The sequence below is a fragment of the Triturus cristatus genome, chromosome 6 (genome assembly GCF_964204655.1).
Source record: "Triturus cristatus chromosome 6, aTriCri1.1, whole genome shotgun sequence".
Classification (NCBI taxonomy): Eukaryota; Metazoa; Chordata; class Amphibia; order Caudata; family Salamandridae; genus Triturus; species Triturus cristatus.
The window spans coordinates 593,689,943-593,710,977 of NC_140589.1; the positions used below are offsets into that span (position 1 = coordinate 593,689,943).

Consider the following 21,035-nt stretch of genomic DNA (forward strand, 5'->3'; position numbering starts at 1 on the left):
GAACTTCCACCTCGAGAACAACAACGACGTCAACTCCACCGCCCTGATCGACAGCCTCGCCAACCTCGGACTCAAACAGCTCGTGACGACACCCACCCACGCTGCTGGCCACACACTGGACCCCATCTTCTCCGCTAGTCCTCACGTCTCCTTCAACCACACTACCGAACCCCACTGGACAGACCACAGATGTGTCCACTTCGCCTTCAGGAAACCCACCACACACCACCACACCCAACAGTTGCCATGCCACCGCTGGAGCAAGATCATCAAGGACCAACTGACCACCACCCCCGCCCTGGAACCACCCGCAGACCCCACTGACCCCGACGCCATCAACCTCAAACAGTGGACCAACGACTGCGCCAACCCCCTAGCCCCACTCAAGACCTCCGCAACCAATCACACTAACAAGAAAGCCGCATGGTTCACCGAAGACCTCCGGACCTCCAAGCGCTCCTGTCGGAAGCTGGAGAAGAACTGGCTCCGCGACCGAACACCAGACAGCTACACCACCCACAGGGACGTCACCCGCAGACACCACCAACTCATCAAGACCGCCAAGAGGACCGCCTTCAAGGACCGCCTAGACAACAAGGCACACAACAGCAAAGAGCTCTTCAACATCGTGAAAGAACTCTCCAACCCCAGCTCCAACACCAATGACATTCCACCATCACAAGACCTGTGCGACTCACTGGCCACCTTTTTTCACCGCAAGATCACCGACATCCACGACAGCTTCAACACCGACACCGCCACCGAGACCACCACCCCTCCAACCCCCACCCGCATGAGTCGTCTGACCGCCTGGTCCAACGTCAGCGGCGAAGACACCATCAAGACCATGAACTCCATCCACTCTGGATCCCCATCTGACCCATGCCCTCACCACATCTTCAATAAAGCCAGCACAGCCATCGCACCACATCTCTGGAAAACAATCAACATCTCCTTCGAGACAGCAACCTTTCCGAAGAGCTGGAAGCACGCCGAGATCAACGTCCTACTGAAGAAACCCAAGGCGGACCCCAAAGACCTCAAGAACTTCCGGCCCATCTCCTTGCTCCCCTTCCCGGCGAAAGTCACGGAGAAGATCATCAACAGACAGTTGACCCGCCACCTCGAAGACAACAACATCCTGGACCCAACCCAATCCGGCTTCCGCAGCAACCACAACACCGAGACCGCCCTCATCGCCGCCACCGACAACATCAGGATCCTCGTGGACAAAGGAGAAACAGCCGCCCTCATCCTCCTGGACCTATCAGCAGCCTTCGACACGGTCTTCCACCGCACCCTAACAGCACGCCTCCATGACGCCAGAATCCAAGAGAAGGCCCTGGCCTGGACCACATCCTTCCTCTCCGGCAGAACCCAGAGCGTCCGGCTCCCACCCTTCCGCTCCGAGACCACTGAGATCATCTGCGGCGTTCCACAGGGATCCTCCCTCAGCCCGACACTGTTCAATATCTACATGGCTCCACTCGCCCACGTCGCACGACAAGACAGCCACTACATCATCTCCTACGCCGACGACACCCAGCTGATCATATCCCTCACCGAAGACCCCCACACCGCCAAAACCAACCTCCACAGAGGTATGAAGGCCGTCGCTGAATGGATGAAGGACAGCAGGCTGAAGCTGAATTCAGACAAGACAGAGGTCCTCATCCTCGGCCCCACCCCATCAGCCTGGGACGACTCCTGGTGGCCTACTTCGCTAGGAACAGCCCCAGAACCCACCGACCACGCGCGTAACCTGGGGGTCATCCTTGACTCTGCCCTCTCCATGACCAAGCAAGTCAAAGCCATCTCCGCGTCCTGCTTCAACACCCTCCGAATGCTCCGCAGGATCTTCAAATGGATCCCCTCCGACAAGGAAACCGTCACCCAGGCCCTCGTCACCAGCAGACTGGACTACGGGAACGCCCTCTACGCAGGAACAACAACCAAGCTCCTGAGAAGGCTGCAACGCATCCAGAACGCCTCGGCACGACTGATCCTCGACGTCCCCCGATGCAGCCACATCGCACCCCACCTAAGAGGCCTACACTGGCTCCCCGTCGACAAAAGGATCACCTTCAAACTCCTCATCCACGCACACAAAGCCATACACAATGCCGGACCGGCATACCTCAACGACTGACTCAGCTTCTACACCCCCACCCGCAGCCTCCGATCTGCCAACCTCGCCCTCGCCACAGTGCCTTGCATCCAGAAAACCACCGCCAGCGGCAGATCCTTCTCCTACCTCGCCGCCAAAACCTGGAACATGCTCTCCACCGTCCTACGGCAGACCCAGGACCTGCTGGCCTTCAGAAGACTCCTCAAGACCTGGCTCTTCGATCAGTAGCAGCCCCCCCCCAGCGCCTTGAGACCCTCATCAGTATGTAGTGCACTTTACAAATGTAATAAGTGATTGATTCATTGATTGTGCATGCACTGTCTGAAAAACCTGCAGCAATCAATAAACCGACTTTATTCCCTCCTGCCACTTACCATTGGGTCACTGCTGCGTCGCTCTTCCTTGCTGCCTCCTAAGTCGTTCAGCCAGTCGATACCTCACTTCCGTTAAAGGCTCAGGAGCACTGGCCAAGTACAGTCTCATTACACTTTCATTCTTCATCTCTAGTTTTAGAGAACTCTTTTATTTGAATGTTCCTGTTTGCACTGTCGCAGCTTGATGTGTTTTTTTTTCTTTTGCATGCCTTGCAGACTCATAATCCCCGCCTCTTCACTCCACCCCTGCCCCCACACAGCCTCGAAGCATGTGTTTGCAGCGGGCATTTCCAATGCATTTTTCTTTAGTTGATTCAGGTTTTTATTTTTTCTTCATTTCCTTGGCATTTGTTTAAATTTCTATGTAGGTCCAGCCATCTGCCATTTATCCTATCCTTCGTTCTTGTGTTTCTCTTTCCCTTTGTTGCTTTCTTCCTTGTCTTGTTAATGTTGCTCTTTTGTAATGTTATGTTTTCCTGTCACACTACATTGGTAATAACGTTGCGCTTTTGTGTCTGCTACATTAGTAAAAAAACAATTGTTTATATCGCGCTTCTGGACGCATCCTGTCAGCAGATGACTTCCTTGAGAAGTGTCCCACAGACCCGCTTCCGAGCCCCCCACCTAGTAAGCATTTCTGGGTGATTTGGGGCTTGTAGTTCTCCGTCCCCTGCCTCTTGCGTTGCCTCCCCTCCCCCTCTTGTTGATTGTTACAGTCAGCCATCACCAGACAGACCCCCCAGGATATTGCGGCATGGAATAGGAAATTTAGCGGCACAAATATGGAAATTTAGCGGCACAAATATGGAAATTTAGCTGCATTTTTGCGCCACTTTATTTTACTTAGAATCATTCATTTTCGGCCTGAAATCAATGGGAACTGTTTTAGCAGAGTATTCCACTTTGAAATAAGCATGTTTAAAGTGTCTGCAGCTCTACGGAAGCACAGCTCCAGTCCTAACTTCGTATGAGGGAGCTGTATTTCTAAATGTAATTTTTTAAGTAGACCTCTCTGAGTGGGGTCTAGTTTCCGTGAGTTCATCCAAAGCAATTTAGGACCCTCACCTAGCCTCAGAGGATTCTCCAAACCCAAACAGGAATCTTCTGATCCATGGCTCACATTCCTTCCTATGACTCCGTCCCAGTGTTCATCTGATTGTATTTCTTGCTTCTATTTAAAGCGCCCTAAAGTTTCATAGTTAACAAGCCCTATATATAACACTAAACAATAAACAAAATAAACATTCCCATGGGTAAATACAAGCATGAACCACAATGCAGTATTGTCATATTATGGTGTGCATGTTTGAGTTACACAGTATTGTCATATCATGGTGTGCATGTCTGAGCTAATCAATATTGTTATATGATGGTGTGCATGTTTGAGTTACGCAAAATTGACATATGACGGTGTACGTGTTTCTGCAAAATCTTAAATCTGAGCATGTATGGCACTGCTTTGAACCTAAGCTGCAGTTTCTTTAATGTGGGCAGTCAATAAACATTTCTTAAAGATTTTTTACCAGTGAGGATCATTTGGGTACTAATTAAGTGCAAAACTGCAAATCCATATGCAATTGACAGTGTTTTGAACTAAATCAACTTCAAATTACATTTTCAGGTTGAATTTTTACTCGGAACGTTTGGGTAATTTTTTGAGTGTGTGATGCAGTTACACAATTTCAGCCATTCTGCAAGATTAATACACGAGTTACGCCCACCCCTAAGGTGCCTGCACATAGTACAGGAAACAGAAGCGCTATCTTTACTTCATTATTTTATATGTTCCAGAGCCCTCCGCTCCATCACTCTGTTGATAGGCACAGTCAGGGTGTCCTACTGAGAGCTCAGAAGGGTTCATCTCTGAAAGCTATGTCCGGTAGTTTCACGTGGAACCACAAACTGAATAGACTGACCTGCAAAACAGAGCCTTAAAAACATCTCCTGCTAAAATATCAATAACTCATGAACCTGCTTGCAAAAATGTCAATCTACTTCCATAGTTCTGAATCCAGACAAACTCACATCCCATCTATTTAAGTACCTTTCAGACCACGGGCCCAGCTGGTGCTTGATAGTGGGTTAAGAGGCTTAATGGACACTTTGCATGCAGACATGAATTTATGGCAGATACTTTCAACAGTGATGTTTTAAGTTTATGTTTTACAGTCTACACTATGCAGTTTCTGGGCCACATGTCAAAGAAATTAGCATTCTGAAGATCGTACGGGTGTAAATTTACTCATCTCTGGAATTCACAAAAAAACGAATTTCCAAATACAGTGGGACACCAGACTTAGCTTTGCAAGCATTACCCCGGAAAACATTTTTCAATTCCATTTTCTCGTGCAAAAATGTACACACTTTTCTCATGAGAGAACCTGCAGAAGCAGTGACAACGCACTTGCTAATCATGGAAAACTGCTCTCCCTCCAATGCACCCAACTAATCTTCCCTATTCCATTTTTTTTTTACAATTTTATATAGCGTGAGCGCAACCCGAAGGCTTTTGAGTGCTCTACATGGGAATCAGTTACAGTACAGACGGTGATATATATAAATAATTTGCCCGGAATCACATGACGTTGTGCCGACACCGAGACTTGAACTTGGTTCCCAGTTCCAAAATCGTCAGCTTTCGCCCTAATGCCACGTCCTCTCCCCCACTATGGAAAGAGAACACCTTTCCCATTGACGTAAGCAAATCACCCATGAGGAGTGGGTTTACCAAAATGGAAATTTCAGGGAGAGTATATGAGAGGAAAACCAGTATTCTTTCAAAATACATATGAGCATTTACATGTGTAAGTCTGTCCTACGCGCACATGTGGTTCTCAGATAAATGACCTATGTTTTCACGTGCTACGTTAGGCTGCCCACGACAACTTCTAGGGGTAAGTAAAATGTATTCTGCTAAGTAATCTCCCATTACAGTCCAAGTGAAACAATTCTGTCTTCAAGGCACTAGAATTGTTGGATTTCCAGTAAGCATGCCGCCGCGCCACTAGTCTGTTCACTGACTTTGTCTTGTCATGATGTTATTCTGGTCGGAAGCAGGTACAATGATTCACTGAAAGCTGTTCTTTTATCAGTCTTGTGTATTGCTGCCGTGTAATTCTGTTCTGACGCTGTGTCCAGACTGTGGTCACCCAGAAGAGTTGCTCTCCGTTTACATCAGCTCACAGGCAATTTGTGAACTGCACAACTCAGGGTAGGAGTTTTCATTAGAGAGTTAAAAGCAAGAGAACGGCACACTCTGCGCACCCTCCTCCTTCAGGTACTTGTCTTTCTGTAACTTACTTATCTACTATTGGAAACGTACTGAAAATGAAACAAACCGGTCGTGTCTCAACAGAATCCAAATAATGGGCACGTGCACACATTCACTACCGGCACAGTACTAAACACACCTCCCAGGATCACATTCTCGAAATTTCGCAGTCAGTTTTGTAACAATCGCGGCATTTTTACAAAACAGGCGATTTTGCGATTTTTTTGCAAATCGCGAAATCCTGGAGGGTCTGACCAGAGATCCAGAACTGCAGAAACTGGCAAGTTACAGACTTCTGTGGCATGGCAGAGTACTGTACCATGACTGTGCAGCTCTCAGTGTTCTTGGTGCAACCCAGTGAGCTTGTTGATCGTGCAGGCACGGAAGGGGTGAGGGTACCCTCATATTGAAAGACATACTGATGTTTGTGTCTCGATCCTCGGAGCTCTCCAAGCAGCCCCAAGCAGCGGCTTAAATCCTGCGCATGCATCTTTTCTGTCTTGGTTTGCAGGTTTGTGAGCTACACTTTCGTTCACCGATGTCTCTATTACAAATGATAATTGTACAGCAAAAACCTTAGATGATGTGTGTGTGCTGTAGTATCCTCCGACGTGGGGTAGCGGTGCAGTCTACCCGCGTCGGAGGGGTTGCATTAGCGCTGACGCGTGACGTCACGCACGGACTATAAATAAAGGGGCGTGGCTAGGGAACGGCAGTCGGGACCATGTGAAAACCAGAGCAAGTGTCGGAGTTTATTTAATGCGGCCGCAGCGCTAATAGCATGTGCGCAAGCGGCCTCCAGGCTATTACACTGGCGACGAGGGGCAGAAACGACCCCATGCACAGCAGTTAATGGGCCATTCTTAATGTGAAACGTGTGCTTTGATTACAGCCCTGGATCCAGGAAGTGCTGCCTGGCCTGGGCTGCCCTGCTGTGTGCCCCCAGGCGAGTTGGCTGCATCCTAGAACAGCCCTGCACCCCGGGGAGTGCCTGGAGACAAGGGACTTTCTCCTCACACGCCTGGTGGAGCCCACAGAGGAGTGTGCCCAGCATCCTGGTGGGGGAGGCACCTTCGGTGAGGCCTAGGACTAAAAGGCCACAGAAGAGGACCCGGACAGCCGTTTCGTCGCCCTCGGCCGTGCGGCTGCCACTGCGCCCAGGAGGTAAGCAGCGCACGTGCTGCGAGGTGCGTTTGCGGCTGCGCCAAGATGGCATCAATCCCCGCCATTGAGCCTTTTGTGGTGGACAGAGCCCCCTCATCCCTTGCCCCGCGATGGAGAGACTGGACCGATCGCCTCCAGATCTACTTTGAAGGGGCGGGCATAGGCCGAGACAGGCGCAGAGCCCTACTCCTCCACCTCGGAGACAAAGACATCCATCGCATTTACAAGACCCTGGTGGAAGCCACGCCCAAAACCTATGCCACGCTTCTCAATGCCCTAAATACGCACTTCGAGCCGATGGCGAATAGGGACTACGTTCACCAGGCCAAGCAAGAGGCAGAGGAATCGCTAGACGCGTTCCACGGGCGCCTGAAAGAACTGGCCAGCACGTGCGGATTTAGGGATGAACAGGAAGAAATCCAAGGTCAAATAATACAAGGGTGCTACTCATCCAAACTCAGAGTAAACATTCTTCAGGAGGATGGCAAATCTCTAGCGGACATCCTCACCCTGGGCCGGTCAAAAGAACTGTCGCAAGCCAGAGCATCCTACATGGAGGCGGCTCTCCACCGCCCTGTCAAGACGGAGCAGGTCAACGCGGTGGACACGACAAACGTGGTGAGGCCCAAAACGCGCCAAAACACAGGGAGAAAACAGCAAGACAGGAAAAAGGGATGCGGCTACTGCGGAGGCATACCCCATCGCATGCAAGACTGTCCGGCGAAAGGGAAAAGATGCAGTGCATGCGGGTGGATGAACCACTTCGCGCAGTATGCCAGTCTACGAAATCACGGAAGGAGGCAGCTCAGACCGTGGCTGAAGAGCGGGACAGAGAGGACATGGATGATGACGCGGGAGAATACCCGGTCCACTACGTGTTCGCAGTAGATCAGCCACGACGGAAGAGACGACAACTTCCAAGGTGCAAAGTCAAGATCCACAACCAGGATGTGAGAGCCACCATAGACACTGGGGCCTCGATCGAGCTAATGGCGGCCAATGTGTATAATCAACTAAGTCCGTGCCCCCCGTTAAGCGAAGCAAGGATCAGAGTTTTCGCATATGGACAGAAGACACCAATCCCGCTCTTGGGGTGTTTCAAGACGGAGATGAGACACAAAGACCTCAAGATACCCACCACAGTGTACGTGACTCCAGAAGGAAGCGGTATGCTGATAAGCGGACAGTCAGCAGAAGAGCTGAGGTTGATATCATTTGCCCTGGCGGTGCAAGAGGAAGAATTGGAGGCCATCATGGAGGAGTTCGAAGACGTTTTCAAGGGCATCGGATGCCTGAAAGGGAAAGAAGTTTCTCTCCACATCGAAAAGTCAGTTCAACCGGTGGCGCAGAGGCACAGGCGCATTGCATTCCACTTGCGCAAGAAGGTCGAAGAATAGCTGGAGACACTGGAGAAGCAAGGGATTATGGAAAAGGTCAGTTGACCCACCCCTTGGGTGTCCCCGATCGTAGTGGCACAGAAACCGAAACAGCCAGGGCAGGTCCGCATCTGCGTTGACATGCGACTCCCAAATGCCGCGGTGAAAAGGGAACGTCACCTAACCCCCACCATTGACGACATCCTGGGAGAACTGAACGGCGCAAGATGGTTCTCAAAGATGGATCTCCGGTCCGGATATCACCAACTGCCGCTACACCCGGACTCTCGCTACATCACCACATTCTCCACGCACGTCGGCCTCAGGCGCTACCGACGCCTCAATTTCGGAATCTCAAGTGCCGCGGAGGTGTTCCAAAACACCATCCGGGAAGTCCTTAGCGGGCTACCAGGGGTCTTGAACGTAAGCGACGATATCCTTGTATACGCCTCGTCGATAGAAGATCACCACCGAAGACTTCGCAGGGTCCTCCAGAGGATCAAAGAATCCGGACTGACCCTACACAGGGATAAGTGCCAATTGTTAAAGAGAAAGATCAGTTTCTTTGGCTACACATTCTCCGACCAAGGAGTCGCCCCGGACCCTGACAAGGTGAAAGATGTACAGGAAGCCCCGGCACCCTCCAACATTTCGGAATTAAGGAGCTTCCTAGGGATGGTGAACTTCTGTGGGCGATTTGTTCCGGACTTGTCGAACCTCACAAAGCCCCTCAGGGAACTGACAAAATCCACCACCCCATGGCAATGGGGCCCTGAACAGGAACAAGCCTTTAAAGATACCAAGACAGCCTTGTCGGCAGACACAACCCTCTCATACTTCGACCCGGCCAGATCCACCAATGTCGCTGTGAACGCCAGCCCATATGGGCTAGGAGCAGTGCTCACACAGTTGCAAGGAAATGGAGAGTGGGCCCCGATAGCATATGCGAGCCGCTCCCTGACGGACACAGAACAGAGATACTCGCAGATAGAGCCAGAAGCGATCGCCATCCACTGGGCCTGTCGACATTTCCACGTCTACGTGTACGGCCATTCGTTCACTGTGTCCACAGACCACAAACCCCTCATTCCCCTATTTCAAGGGTCAGCGTCGAAGCCTCCGCAGAGGATTGAGAAATGAATCCTTCAACTACAAGAGTATGACTACCGAGTGGAATACAAACCAGGCTCATCCAATCCCGCCAACTATCTTTCGAGGCATCCCAGGGTGGCCACCAAAGCGGAAGAAGAGGACGCCGAAGACACGGAGGAATATGTCCGGCTTGTATCGGAAAGATCCCGGCCACTTCCCATGAGCCTTGAGACGATCGTAGAAGCCACCCAGAGGGACGAATGCCTGCAACTTGCACTGACGGCGGTCTAGTCGAATGACTGGCGCCCCATTCAGTCTTCCATGGCCAGACGAACGCCGCATGCAAAGGCCGTCCTGGAATCAATTGTGCGGGTCAAGGATGAACTCTCAGTTGACAACAGCGGATGTTTGCTCCGAGGCCCGCCTAGTCTGGCTCAACAAGCGGTGGACCTCACACACCGGGGCCATCAAGGCATAGTGAAGACGAAGAGTTGGCAGAGGGCCAAGGTATGGTTCGCAGGGATGGAACCAATGGTGGAGCAAACAGTCAAAACATGCTCGTGGTGCCAGGCGTCGGGTCAGCCGGATCACCCCCACCCCGTCATCACCGAAGGAAACCCCCAACGACCATGGGAGCGGGTGAGTGCAGACTTTGGGCACCTCCCTGATGGACGCTATGCCCTTGTGATCGTCGACGACTATACGAAGTACCCAGAGGTCGAGGTGGTGGGAAGTCAGACAGCCGCAGAGGTCATCACAAAATTCGAAAAGACCATAGCCACCCATGGAATATTCGAAGTGGTGAAGACAGACAACGGCCCACCCTTCCAAGGGCAAGAGTTTGCTGAATATCTCAAGGCTTGGGGGATTCAACACCGGAAAGTGACCCCACGCTGGCCTCAGGCAAATGGGGAAGTGGAGAGGTTCATGCAGACTCTCAACAAAGTAATACGCATCGCGCATGCCGATGGATCGCCACTCGAGAGAGCCATCTACAGCTTCCTGAGAGAATATCGGCTGACGCCTCATCTTACGACAGAAGCAGCTCCAGGACCTGCAAGCATGGGTCGGGTAGTGCGAGACACCATCCCGCATCACCCAAGCTGGACCCCGTCTCAGATTGACGCCGGAAAGGTCTTAGCCAACAGGACCAACTCCAATGACCAGGCCAGTGCCGACCGACGAGCCCGAATGTCAGCCATTCAAGTGAGAGGCAAAGTCTATATCAAGGACAGGTACCCCGGGAGCAAATTCCGGCTCCCATTCGAACATAGACCCTGGACAGTTGTCTGCCGAACCGGCACCATGATAACCGCAAGAAGAGGAACTGAGGAGGTCACACAGAACATCTCATTCTTCAACAAGGTGCATGCCGGGACTCCGGACCTGCAGTTGCCAGAACACCAGGACACCAGACCAAGTCATCCACCAGTGGAGGAGGGCCCAGAATGTGATCAAGGGACGATCCCCACCGAAGATGATGATCGATCCGACCAGGGTGCACCCTCTTTGCCGGGAACGCCAGGCGAAGGTTTGCCAAGCTCCCCGGTGAGATCCCCTGGGAGCGAAGTCTCGCAGGGACTGACCCCAACCTTGCCGTCATCATGGGGACAGCACTCCAGATATGGCCTGAGAAGAAATCCAGCTCCATCCTCCCGGCTGGCCGTCTTCATGGTGACCTGGGACTGGAATTCTAGTGACTGGTAACAAGATCTACATGATTAATGTTTGTTTGTTGTTTAATAAAGGTTAGAAGGAATGCAGTATCCTCCGACGCAGGGTAGCGGTGCAGTCTACCCGCGTCGGAGGGGTTGCGTTAGCACTGACGCGTGACGTCACGCGCGGACTATAAATAAAGGGGCGTGGCCTGGGAACGGCAGTCGGGACCGCGCGAAAACCAGAGCAAGTGTCGGAGTTTATTTAATGCGGCCGCAGCGCTAATAGCATGTGCGCAAGCGGCCTCCAGGCTATTACATGTCCTCATGGAACATGACAACAGGCCCATGTATCAATGTATCCCTCATATAGCGCGTCCTGCTCTGCGGAGCTCCCGAAGAAGCGTCCCACCGCAATCGCATACTTGCTTAATCATCAGATATCATGGGCAGTGCCCCACAGACCCTAAAGACATACAGCAGTCCATTGAGCAGGCTGGGTGTCGGTCGAGCGAACCAAGGGGCAGCATCTGGCTCATCTCTTTGTCTTCCACTTTTTATTCCCTCCTGGATTATCTCCCCTGTTAAGCCACAACTGTTTGCAACATTATATGATGCAATCCTTTCAGTGACATCTCGTAAGCAAATACATCTTTTTCGTTCTTTTGCCCACTGTTAGCAGACAATGTCAGTAAAAGGGCATTTCGTTTACAATTCTTTGTTGAATTATCTCTAACAGCACCTGTTTTTATTAGACCTGGGGAGAAGGGCGATTTTTAGAAAAGAGCACGTTTTATGGGCAATAAGGAAGTAACATGAAACGTTTGAGAAATACAAAAATACTTATTCCCAGGGGAGTCAGTTAAAGAAATGCTTTTTGTTTTGATGAAATAAAACTTTTAAAAATAGAAATGTTTGCACGTGACCTTTCTAATACGATTATGTGATTCTTGCCCACTGTCCCCATAACCTATCTTGAAAAAACGTCCTGTAAATAGACCTACTAAGGTTGCTTCTGTAACAAACATCATGCACACCACAGGCATAACAGTTGTGGTTCAAACGGAGACAGGGGAATAACGGGGAGGAGAGGCTGGGAAGCAAGGGTAGACTCTCATTATGTTTCACACTCTCACCCAGTTCCCTCCCTCTCTTCTAACATAATAATAGTCTTGAGGTATTTAAACCACATGGGTACTTACATGCACATACCTTTATTGATTTTAAAATGATAGTAACAAGAGCACAAATAAAAACGAAACATGGCTCCATAAGGTACCAGCCCCTAGCTTTATAGATACATGCATTGCATAGATCAGCAGCAATATTTAGTAAATGATAATAGTGTACATGATATTGAACCAAAATATTTCTTGCTAAAATAATTTGTCATGGTGTACAATGGTAATATCAAATAATTCTCTCATCTCCCTCCTCTAACATCTACTGTATATACATGTCTCTCTAATCTCACATTCTCCTCTTCTGCTGCATACCTTGAGATATTAAAATTCTTCTTGTAGTCCCTGCCCGCAATCCACTGCTCATGACATCACATATTATATCACTCATGACATGGTCAGTGGCATCACTCATGACATCACTGATGACATCATCCTTGTGATAGAGTGGCGGTCGCGCGAGTTATAGTTATCTGAACTAACTATAACGGTGGAATTTCATTGTTTTTTTACGAGTGAAATGTCCACCTAACTATAACATGTGTGAAACCTATGGTTTTTTAAGTGAATTTGCAAGGTTTTTTAAATGCTAATTCCTAACTATAACGTGTGTGAAACCTATGGTTTTTTAAGTGAATTTGTACGGTTTTTTAAATGCTAAGTGTTTTTTTTTTAAGGTTTTTCACCGTGATTTTAGGGACCCCCTGACATAGGCTAGGGGGTCAGGAACTCTCTACCCTGCCCCCTTTTCACGTTCGCCACCTCTATTTTTCACTCTCGCACCCACAACAAACAAAATGGCGGCCGACACTCCCTGATTTCGACCGATTCGAACGTTGACTGACATGTAACCACCAATCAGAATTACGCTTGCGCACGTTAGGGTGCGCGCACGGTGCGCGGCTATAGATATTTATGTGCTTTAACTGCAATTTTCTCAGGAACTACTGAACAGATTGACACCATATATGCAAAAGGCACATCCCTGACCTGAGGACTACCTCTCTGCCAAATTTCAAGTAATTCTGTTCAGCCGTTCGGGCTGTACCTACGACTAAAGGTCCTACGGGAAAATGCATGGGGAAAACGTGTTTTGGGACCCCCCTTTTTTCTCGGCTCTCGCTTGACGAATCACCCCGAGACTTTCAGGGTAGGAGCTGAGCGGATCGCCCCATTAGTTTTGAAAATTTCGCGAGGATTCGTCAACCGGCGCCAAAGTTATTCAAAATAGAATTTTCAGATTTCCTATGGAAACACGGTCCTAACTATAACTATCTACTGGCGACCGCCAGTAGATAATATCTCCAACCATAACTTGCCCTGATGTCAACCCAAACTTCCCAGGCCATTCGCAACGCTCTAAAAGCAAACAATAAAATAAAAAATTACTCTTGTACAATGTCTTTTACATGAAAAAGTGACCAGTGTTACATTCCTACCCAAATGACATTAACTGAGTAAACTCATCGGACCATGTGGCCCATATATTGTGCAAATGAGCGTTAAAAATTTAAATAAATTACTTCCACATAGAATTGCGACAGTACATACTAAACAACAACCTCATTCTTTTTGTTTTCACGTGCAGCATTTACAGGCAAGTCCCATTACTAGATGTTATTGTTATGGCTGCCGACCCAAACATTCAGGCCGCTCAAAACACTCTAAAAGCACATATAATTGAAAGTAAACTTGTGCAATGTCTCTAAAACAGTTAAAGTGGCCAGTGCCTCGTGCCAAAGTTATGTTACTATTCAATTTACATAGTAATTAACAATTGTATTCCCAAAAAGAAGGATAATTTAAAACATATATAAATTGAACCACACTAGACTTTTTCCACTACTTTGTTCAATTGATTATTTCGCTCAAACAATATTGGGCCAGTGCCCGATCCCTCTATTTGTTGAAAATTGCACTGCGTTATTGGAAACGGGCACTGTCTTACACAAAGAAAGACTCCATATGCGCCCAATATCCCACTGATTGGCATAAGCACACCAATGGGAACGGTGTCTATTAGGCAAATCTCTTCTTGGGTAGAGGAGGGAGTAGATACTGTTGAAATGTTTTTCGTAGACAAAATTCTGATGAACCACAACACTTTTGTGGGAGAAAGGGGAGTACCAAACAAACTGTTCCTATTACTCGCTAACATCATGCGCTCTATTAGACGCACTTGGGCGCCCACTGGAACTGAACCCTCGTCGCACACACTGGTACATTTACAATACTTAATGGGGAATGGTAGTCATTTAACTAGATGGCTCTACCATGGCATTCGGTCACATGCCGAAATACCACTACAGGCTCTTCGAGACAAATGGAACACGGACTTAGGTAGGGACCTTACAGATAAAGAATGGAGCACTCTTTTAGAATACCCGAGGAAGGTGTCACGAAATGTAAAGTTCAAATTTATACAACTTATGATTGTGCACAGCGCATACTTGACCCCACACAGACTACATACCATGTTTCCGAACACACCAGACGAATGCCCACGGTGTAGGGGTCCTAATGCTGACTATTACACATGTTATCGACATGCCCACAATTGCAACATTACTAGGCTGAAGTGCATGAGATACTGGGGGAGGTGGCTCCAGGGCACAGAGGTGTATCAATGGAGCATTCCATATTGGGACTAGGGCTTAAAACTAATAGTGGAACCCCTACAAATCGATTTGTCAATGTGGCACTACTCCTAGCTAAGCAAACGATAACTAAACGCTGGAAAGCCAGAACAGCACCGCTAGTAGCGGAATGGCATAATGAGATGGTGAGATGGGGATAAGCTGAGAATGCTGAGCTCAAGAGGGAAGCAGAGGATTACGAAAAAAGCCTATTTCACTGCAGTGGAATATGCTATTAGAAGAGTTTATAGCAACTGAATTGTAAAAGATATAATACAGATAAGCAAGAACTGGAAAGCCATGTAGTATTATGCTACAATTATGTATAAGATGAGTCCAGGGTGTGATAACGAAATATTTAAGGGATCTTGACTGTACGTCGGATATTCTTGCTATACCAGCCTGTATGTGTATGGGATGTGACCTGTACAAGATATCTACAATCACACGGGTTCATGCGGTGGGGGGATGGGGATTGTTCAGTTTGATTAAAGGTGCCACAATGTACGTCCCGGATAATAAAATAGTTTCATTATACTGCATGATAATTTTGAAAATGTACATTCAGTTATGTAATTGATAATGTGTTTGTACAAAGTGGTGTATACAACGATTGTGACACTAAGAAAACTAAGAAAAAATACTTTTAAAAAAATGTTTGTATACCAGCGCCTTGAGACCCTCACGGGTGAGTAGCGCACTCTATAAACCACTGATTGATTGATTGATTGATTATACAATGCATTATATTTTTGGGAACAAAACGTGGGTCGCTTGCTCACTTTGCCACTGGATTCAAACTAGCCTGGCTGATATGGGGTGTTATCAGAGAAGACAACTCTGCCTAAATATTTCTTTATATAGTGCTATACGTCACTAATATAAGAGAACAATCCTAACATGGTACCCTTCCCATTTATAATACAGAAAACTTGTGAGTTAAGGATATCATATTTATATTTATTCTTTAGTCAACATAGTAGAAAAAACATAAAAGACAATGAATGTCAACAAACACGCATCCTAGGTCACACACACACAATCATTCAGACAAGCAGACAAACACTAACTCAGACATACTCATACATTCCATCAGATAGCAATGTATTAGATAGTGGAAAAACATAGTCACATAATACTTGTGTAGTTCCCATCAATAAAAAATTCAAACAATTTTGAATAGTACGGGAAATCCAAGATCAGTTAGTCATATTTTCAATCACTAATGCAGTCCATAATCCGGTTTCTTCTCCAGGGAAGCGATGCAAACAAAGGAGGCACAGGGACTCCAGCGCCAACGCGCATTTCGGTGTCAAACCCAACTGGGGGTCACACCTTCTTCAGGGTAAAAAGTTTGTGTGCGAACAAATAGAATGAGATGCGCCTAAAAAAAAAATATAATATAAACATACAATTTAATCTAAACGGTAAATCAGGGTGTAAGTATTCAGTACATCCACTATTGAAAGTCAAAGACTTTTAGCATCACGTCTACTTGAATGTGCCTTCAACTATGATATATTCTATCAAGAATTTTGGTCCTTGTCATGCCATTAACCCTATGAAGACTCTGCTGCATCGTTACTAATCTGGGTAAACTGTGGCTACCTTTACTCTTTAATCCTAGTACATGATGTACTTACCATACACCGACGACCTTGTGGCCGTAAATCTAAGTATGCTTTACTCCTTTCTCTTTATACATATGTAGATATTTTCCTGCTGTTGGCCTCATATCGGAGCCCTTCCTGCATCATTCTGTTTTTATCTGCCCTCCATGGTTCAGGGCTATTTTCCTGGCTATCTGACCCAGGTATTTGAGGCTTTCTTGTCTACCTAATAGCCTCGTTTTCTTGATCTATCTGAGTATATGTATCACTACCTGGTGTAATGCATTTGTCACTTTTATTTTTAATACTTTCTTGACTGGCACATCTATAAATCACATGGGTGACTTGGTGATCTTTTTTCATCTGCCACTGATCTAACTGGCTGTCACATATCTTTTCTTATTTCTTTTTAGAGTGCACTCTCCTTCTTTGAAAGAATATATCATGGTCTAATTGTTTTAAGTTTTTTCTAACGAGTACCCTCCCTCTGTCTTTGACTTTCAATAGGGGATGTACTGAATACTTACACCCTGATTTACCAGTTTAGATTAAATTGTATGTTTATGTTTATATTATATTTGTTTTTTTAGGCGCATCTCATTCTATTTGTCCGCACACTGCACAATTTGCGCTCCCATCAGTGTTGACTGTAGTGTCAATACTACAGTCAACACTAAGAGCACTCCCCTTAGTATTGACTGTAGTGTTGACTCTACAGTCAAATGTACCATGATGCAAAGGAGCAAACATTTCTGGGATATAATGTAGTGTCTGACCACACCCTTTTACCTGCCCAAAATGATTTTCATGACCTCCTCTACCATTTATGAAATGTTCCTAATGTTCCCTTTTGCCAAAATTACATTCTGGCCCATTGATCACGCTTTATCCCGCCCGAGCCAGAGAGTACGGCCCGTGATGGAGAGTACGACCCGAGTGAGGAGAGTACGGCCCGGGTGCGGAGATTCCGGTCCAACTGCAGACATAAAGATACGACTCGTAAATCATCTCTGTGAATACCAAAAGTTGCAAAGTTGGACTTTTGTCTCAGATTGCCTTTGTGAATCGGGCCCTCAGTGTATGCACAGTCACCATGCTTCCAGTCTTAAGTGTTAGTTGCCTGCACGCACTTGATTCAAACTCACGACCTGTTCTTATATGAGCGATAACCTAACTGCAGTCAGTCACTGACAATGTTCTGACTAGAAAAGGAAGAATTGAACCTCACTGTGGTAAAAATGATGTGCATTTTTCTTAGTCTCAAACCTCCTGAGTATGTTGGTGGGGGGGGGGGATAAGGGGAGGTAGTACAAAACCTCGATTTTCAGTCGCTCAAATCCTTTATTTTCAAGATTATTTTTTTCCACAAAAGACAGTTCTTCTGTAGCACCATTGAGGAGAAACAACAAATGTCTAGATTACAGTTAAAAAGGAACAGAGTCTTTTCGGATATCAGTGGGGATGGCAAGGTTTCTACAGGAACAGGTTCATGGAGTGCAGGACAAAAAACGGAATATTGGACCAGATGTACTAAGGCTTTTTACAGTCTCAAATGATTCCCAAAATCAGGCCGTTTGCAACAGCGAAAGGGTATTTTGGCATGTAACAAAAACAAATTGCAGTTTGCTAACAAGGTACAGACTCGTAATTTGTGATCCCGCCTACCGACGGAATTGGTGTTTGGAAGATACATGTTTAGGCGTCCCTCCAAATACCAAATCTGAAAGGGATGTATACATTTTTTGCGATGGAAATGAGGTACTAAAATGTAGCGATAATTCAATCCCAAACGGAAGGGCTCCCCACAAAAACCTCTCCCTTTTGTTACTCTTGACAAAAACATTTTTTAGGAGTAGGCTGTGGTCAAACAGACCACTGCCTACTCCTAAATTATTTTTATTTTTTTATTTTTATAAACACATCCCACTTCCCTATATTAAAACGGCCTACATTTAAAAAAAAATTATTGCTTTTTTAAAAAGCAATCACAAACATGGTGTACTGCTGACCCAAAAAAGCAACCATCCCTTTGATGGCTGTGAATAGTAGTGGGCCACAATTTGTGACCTAGTTTGTTAATATTCACGAGGCAAGTCGAATTGCGACCTTCTACGATTCAATATTTTGCAAACTATTAAGACATAGGTCGGTTTGCAAAATACCACACTGGTCACAAATTGCGACCAGTGCTTTGCGCTTCTGGCCCATAGTGAAGGGAGAGAACTTGAACAGTGAAAGAGGAGGAGGATGAGGAAGTTTTGTGTATGTTATACAGGGTCCTCCAATTGTGCCCCCATTTCATGCAAGTACAAAAAAGAGCAGGGTTAGACTCCTAGCAGGAGAAAAGGCTGGGCCACAGTACTATGACTATACAAACTATTACCTTCCCTCTGCACTTAATCAAATATTTTAACATATACAGTACACCTCTAACTAGTGTATAAACACGAGCGCAAAGCTTTTAAATCAAATAAGCTCTTGTTTTCTTCAGAAAACCTTTTTATCTTATTTAAAACGTCAATTGATTTTGTTAAGTGGGAAATGTGTGTTCAGGAGGCAAGAGCATATAATAATTAAATGTTAGTAGCAAACCATGATTATGTTTGCATGCTGATCTAATGGTAGTTGCCTGTTACATTAATCATAATGATTTGGTAAGCACATTCAATAATATTTCAAAGTCTCTTTTCAGGGGGTCTAATTGTTAGAGGTGGGATATTATGAATGCTAATATCAATACACAAGGCATGAAGACCTATACTATGAGGTTGCTAAGTAGCCAGCTCCCCCCCTGTTCTGGGATACAATGTTCTATGCAAGTACAGTAGTTGCATGTTTTCTTGAAGTATGTCCATGCAGTGCTTTTGACATTTCCTTCAATAACTTGTGTTCTCATTCTTAGTGCTTTTACTTTATGGACTTCTTTAATAGTGCACCTTGGTATATTTTCAGGAAAGTCAAATTGATGTTTTTCAACAAAAAGGAAGAAGATATTCTCTGGAGAAGTGAACTTGAGCAGTTGACGATTCAAGATACAAGGTACCCAACACGTTAACGAATTACTCTTTCATTTATTGTTAATTATTTTTGTTCCTTTCTCTACTTACATTTAAAGTGATGGCAGAAAGATACCATGAGGTCTATAGAGTGTGTCATGTTCCTATTTCCTGGTATCGCAATTTAGGCAACAGTGTCTGTACATAAACCTCTACCAGTAATACCGTACCATGCAAAGAGCCCTAGGATGCAAGGCTGTTAAATTTAGGCCCCCTAATAAATCTCCAGAAATGGAATCCATGCCTAAACAGTCCAGTCCTTCTTGGCCCAATTCTCAGCCTAGCCATAGCAGTAGCCAAAGCAGCTGACAATAAATGCATTTCTAAGTTTGGTGTTGCTGTTCCTCCCTTACTTAATGGTCACATGGGTTTCCCCAATGTGCCCCACTCAATTACTCTATCGCCTGCTGTGTCCTCGTTTTCACTGAGGGGGTAATCTATTTGATCTCTGTTTGGCCTGGCTTTTTCAGGGGGTTTATTCCCAGACATTTTGCTTTTGGGCCTCCTGGTTTTGACCCTGTTTGTGTTGGTTATATGACTTGTGGTGCTTTACCACTGCTGATCAGTGCTAAAGGTCATATGCTCTCCCTTTAGATTGTGTTTATGGATTGGTGTTTCCATGATTTATTTATTTATTTGATTTACTGCTAATACCCTAATACAGTACACTGTGTGTGCCCAAAACCTGTAAATCACAGTGGTCCTGCAGCACTGATTGTGCCACACACACAAGCAGCCTTTCCAAATGTTCTCAGACCTGCTACTGCAGTGTCTGTGCACAGTTTCAACTGCCAAGTTGACCTGGCAAGTACATCCTCTTGCAAGGCCCTAACCTTCCCTATTCTTACATATGAGTCACCCCTAAGTTAGGCCCAAGGTACCGCTGTGGGCAGGGTGCAATGTATGTAAAAGGAAGGACATGTCTTGATGTGTGGAACATGTCCCGATAGTGAACTACAGTGGATTTTCTTTTTCACTATTGAAAGGCTATCTGTCACATAGGATAGAATGGGAGTTTGTTTATAACATCTCATAAGTATAACTTCCCACTTGGACAAGATAGGAAAGTGAAGTTTATTGTGTCTGAACTCAGTATATAATGATGCATCTTTTATTCTGTGTTTGCAAATACCACTTTTAGTAAGTAGGTATTTTTCTTGCTTAGCCATCCTGTGTGCTTCTGCTAGTTTGTGGATTGACTGTCTGGCTTTCGAATGACAGGGGCTGGGGATGTGCATTCACTGTACACAGTCACTGGACCAGAAGGGTTGAGGTGTGTCCTGTCTTTCCTGGATGAGTCAGGGCTGGGCTGAATAGAACTGGGTTGCATTTTGAGTAGAGGGAGATTTCTTTTCACCTGAATAGACTTGGTCTGCCTTACAAAATGGTGTCTTCACCTCCTGCCGGGAAGCTGCACCAGTGAGGACAGAACTGGTATGGACTGAGCACAGAGCCTCTCTGATACCAGAGAACAAAGAGAAATGGACTATAA

The 21,035-nt window shown here is 46.4% G+C and overlaps 1 protein-coding gene across 2 annotated transcripts in view; it reads left to right on the plus strand.

Annotated features, from left to right (window-relative positions):
• Nucleotides 1–21,035, plus strand: part of CYB5R4 (cytochrome b5 reductase 4) — a 1,096,425-nt gene that overhangs the window by 975,510 nt on the left and 99,880 nt on the right. For both annotated transcript variants that reach the window (XM_085611035.1, XM_085611036.1), the window contains one exon: nt 19,440–19,526. In XM_085611035.1, coding sequence (XP_085467161.1) covers nt 19,440–19,526 — 87 coding nt within the window. The remainder of the gene's footprint in view (nt 1–19,439; nt 19,527–21,035) is intronic.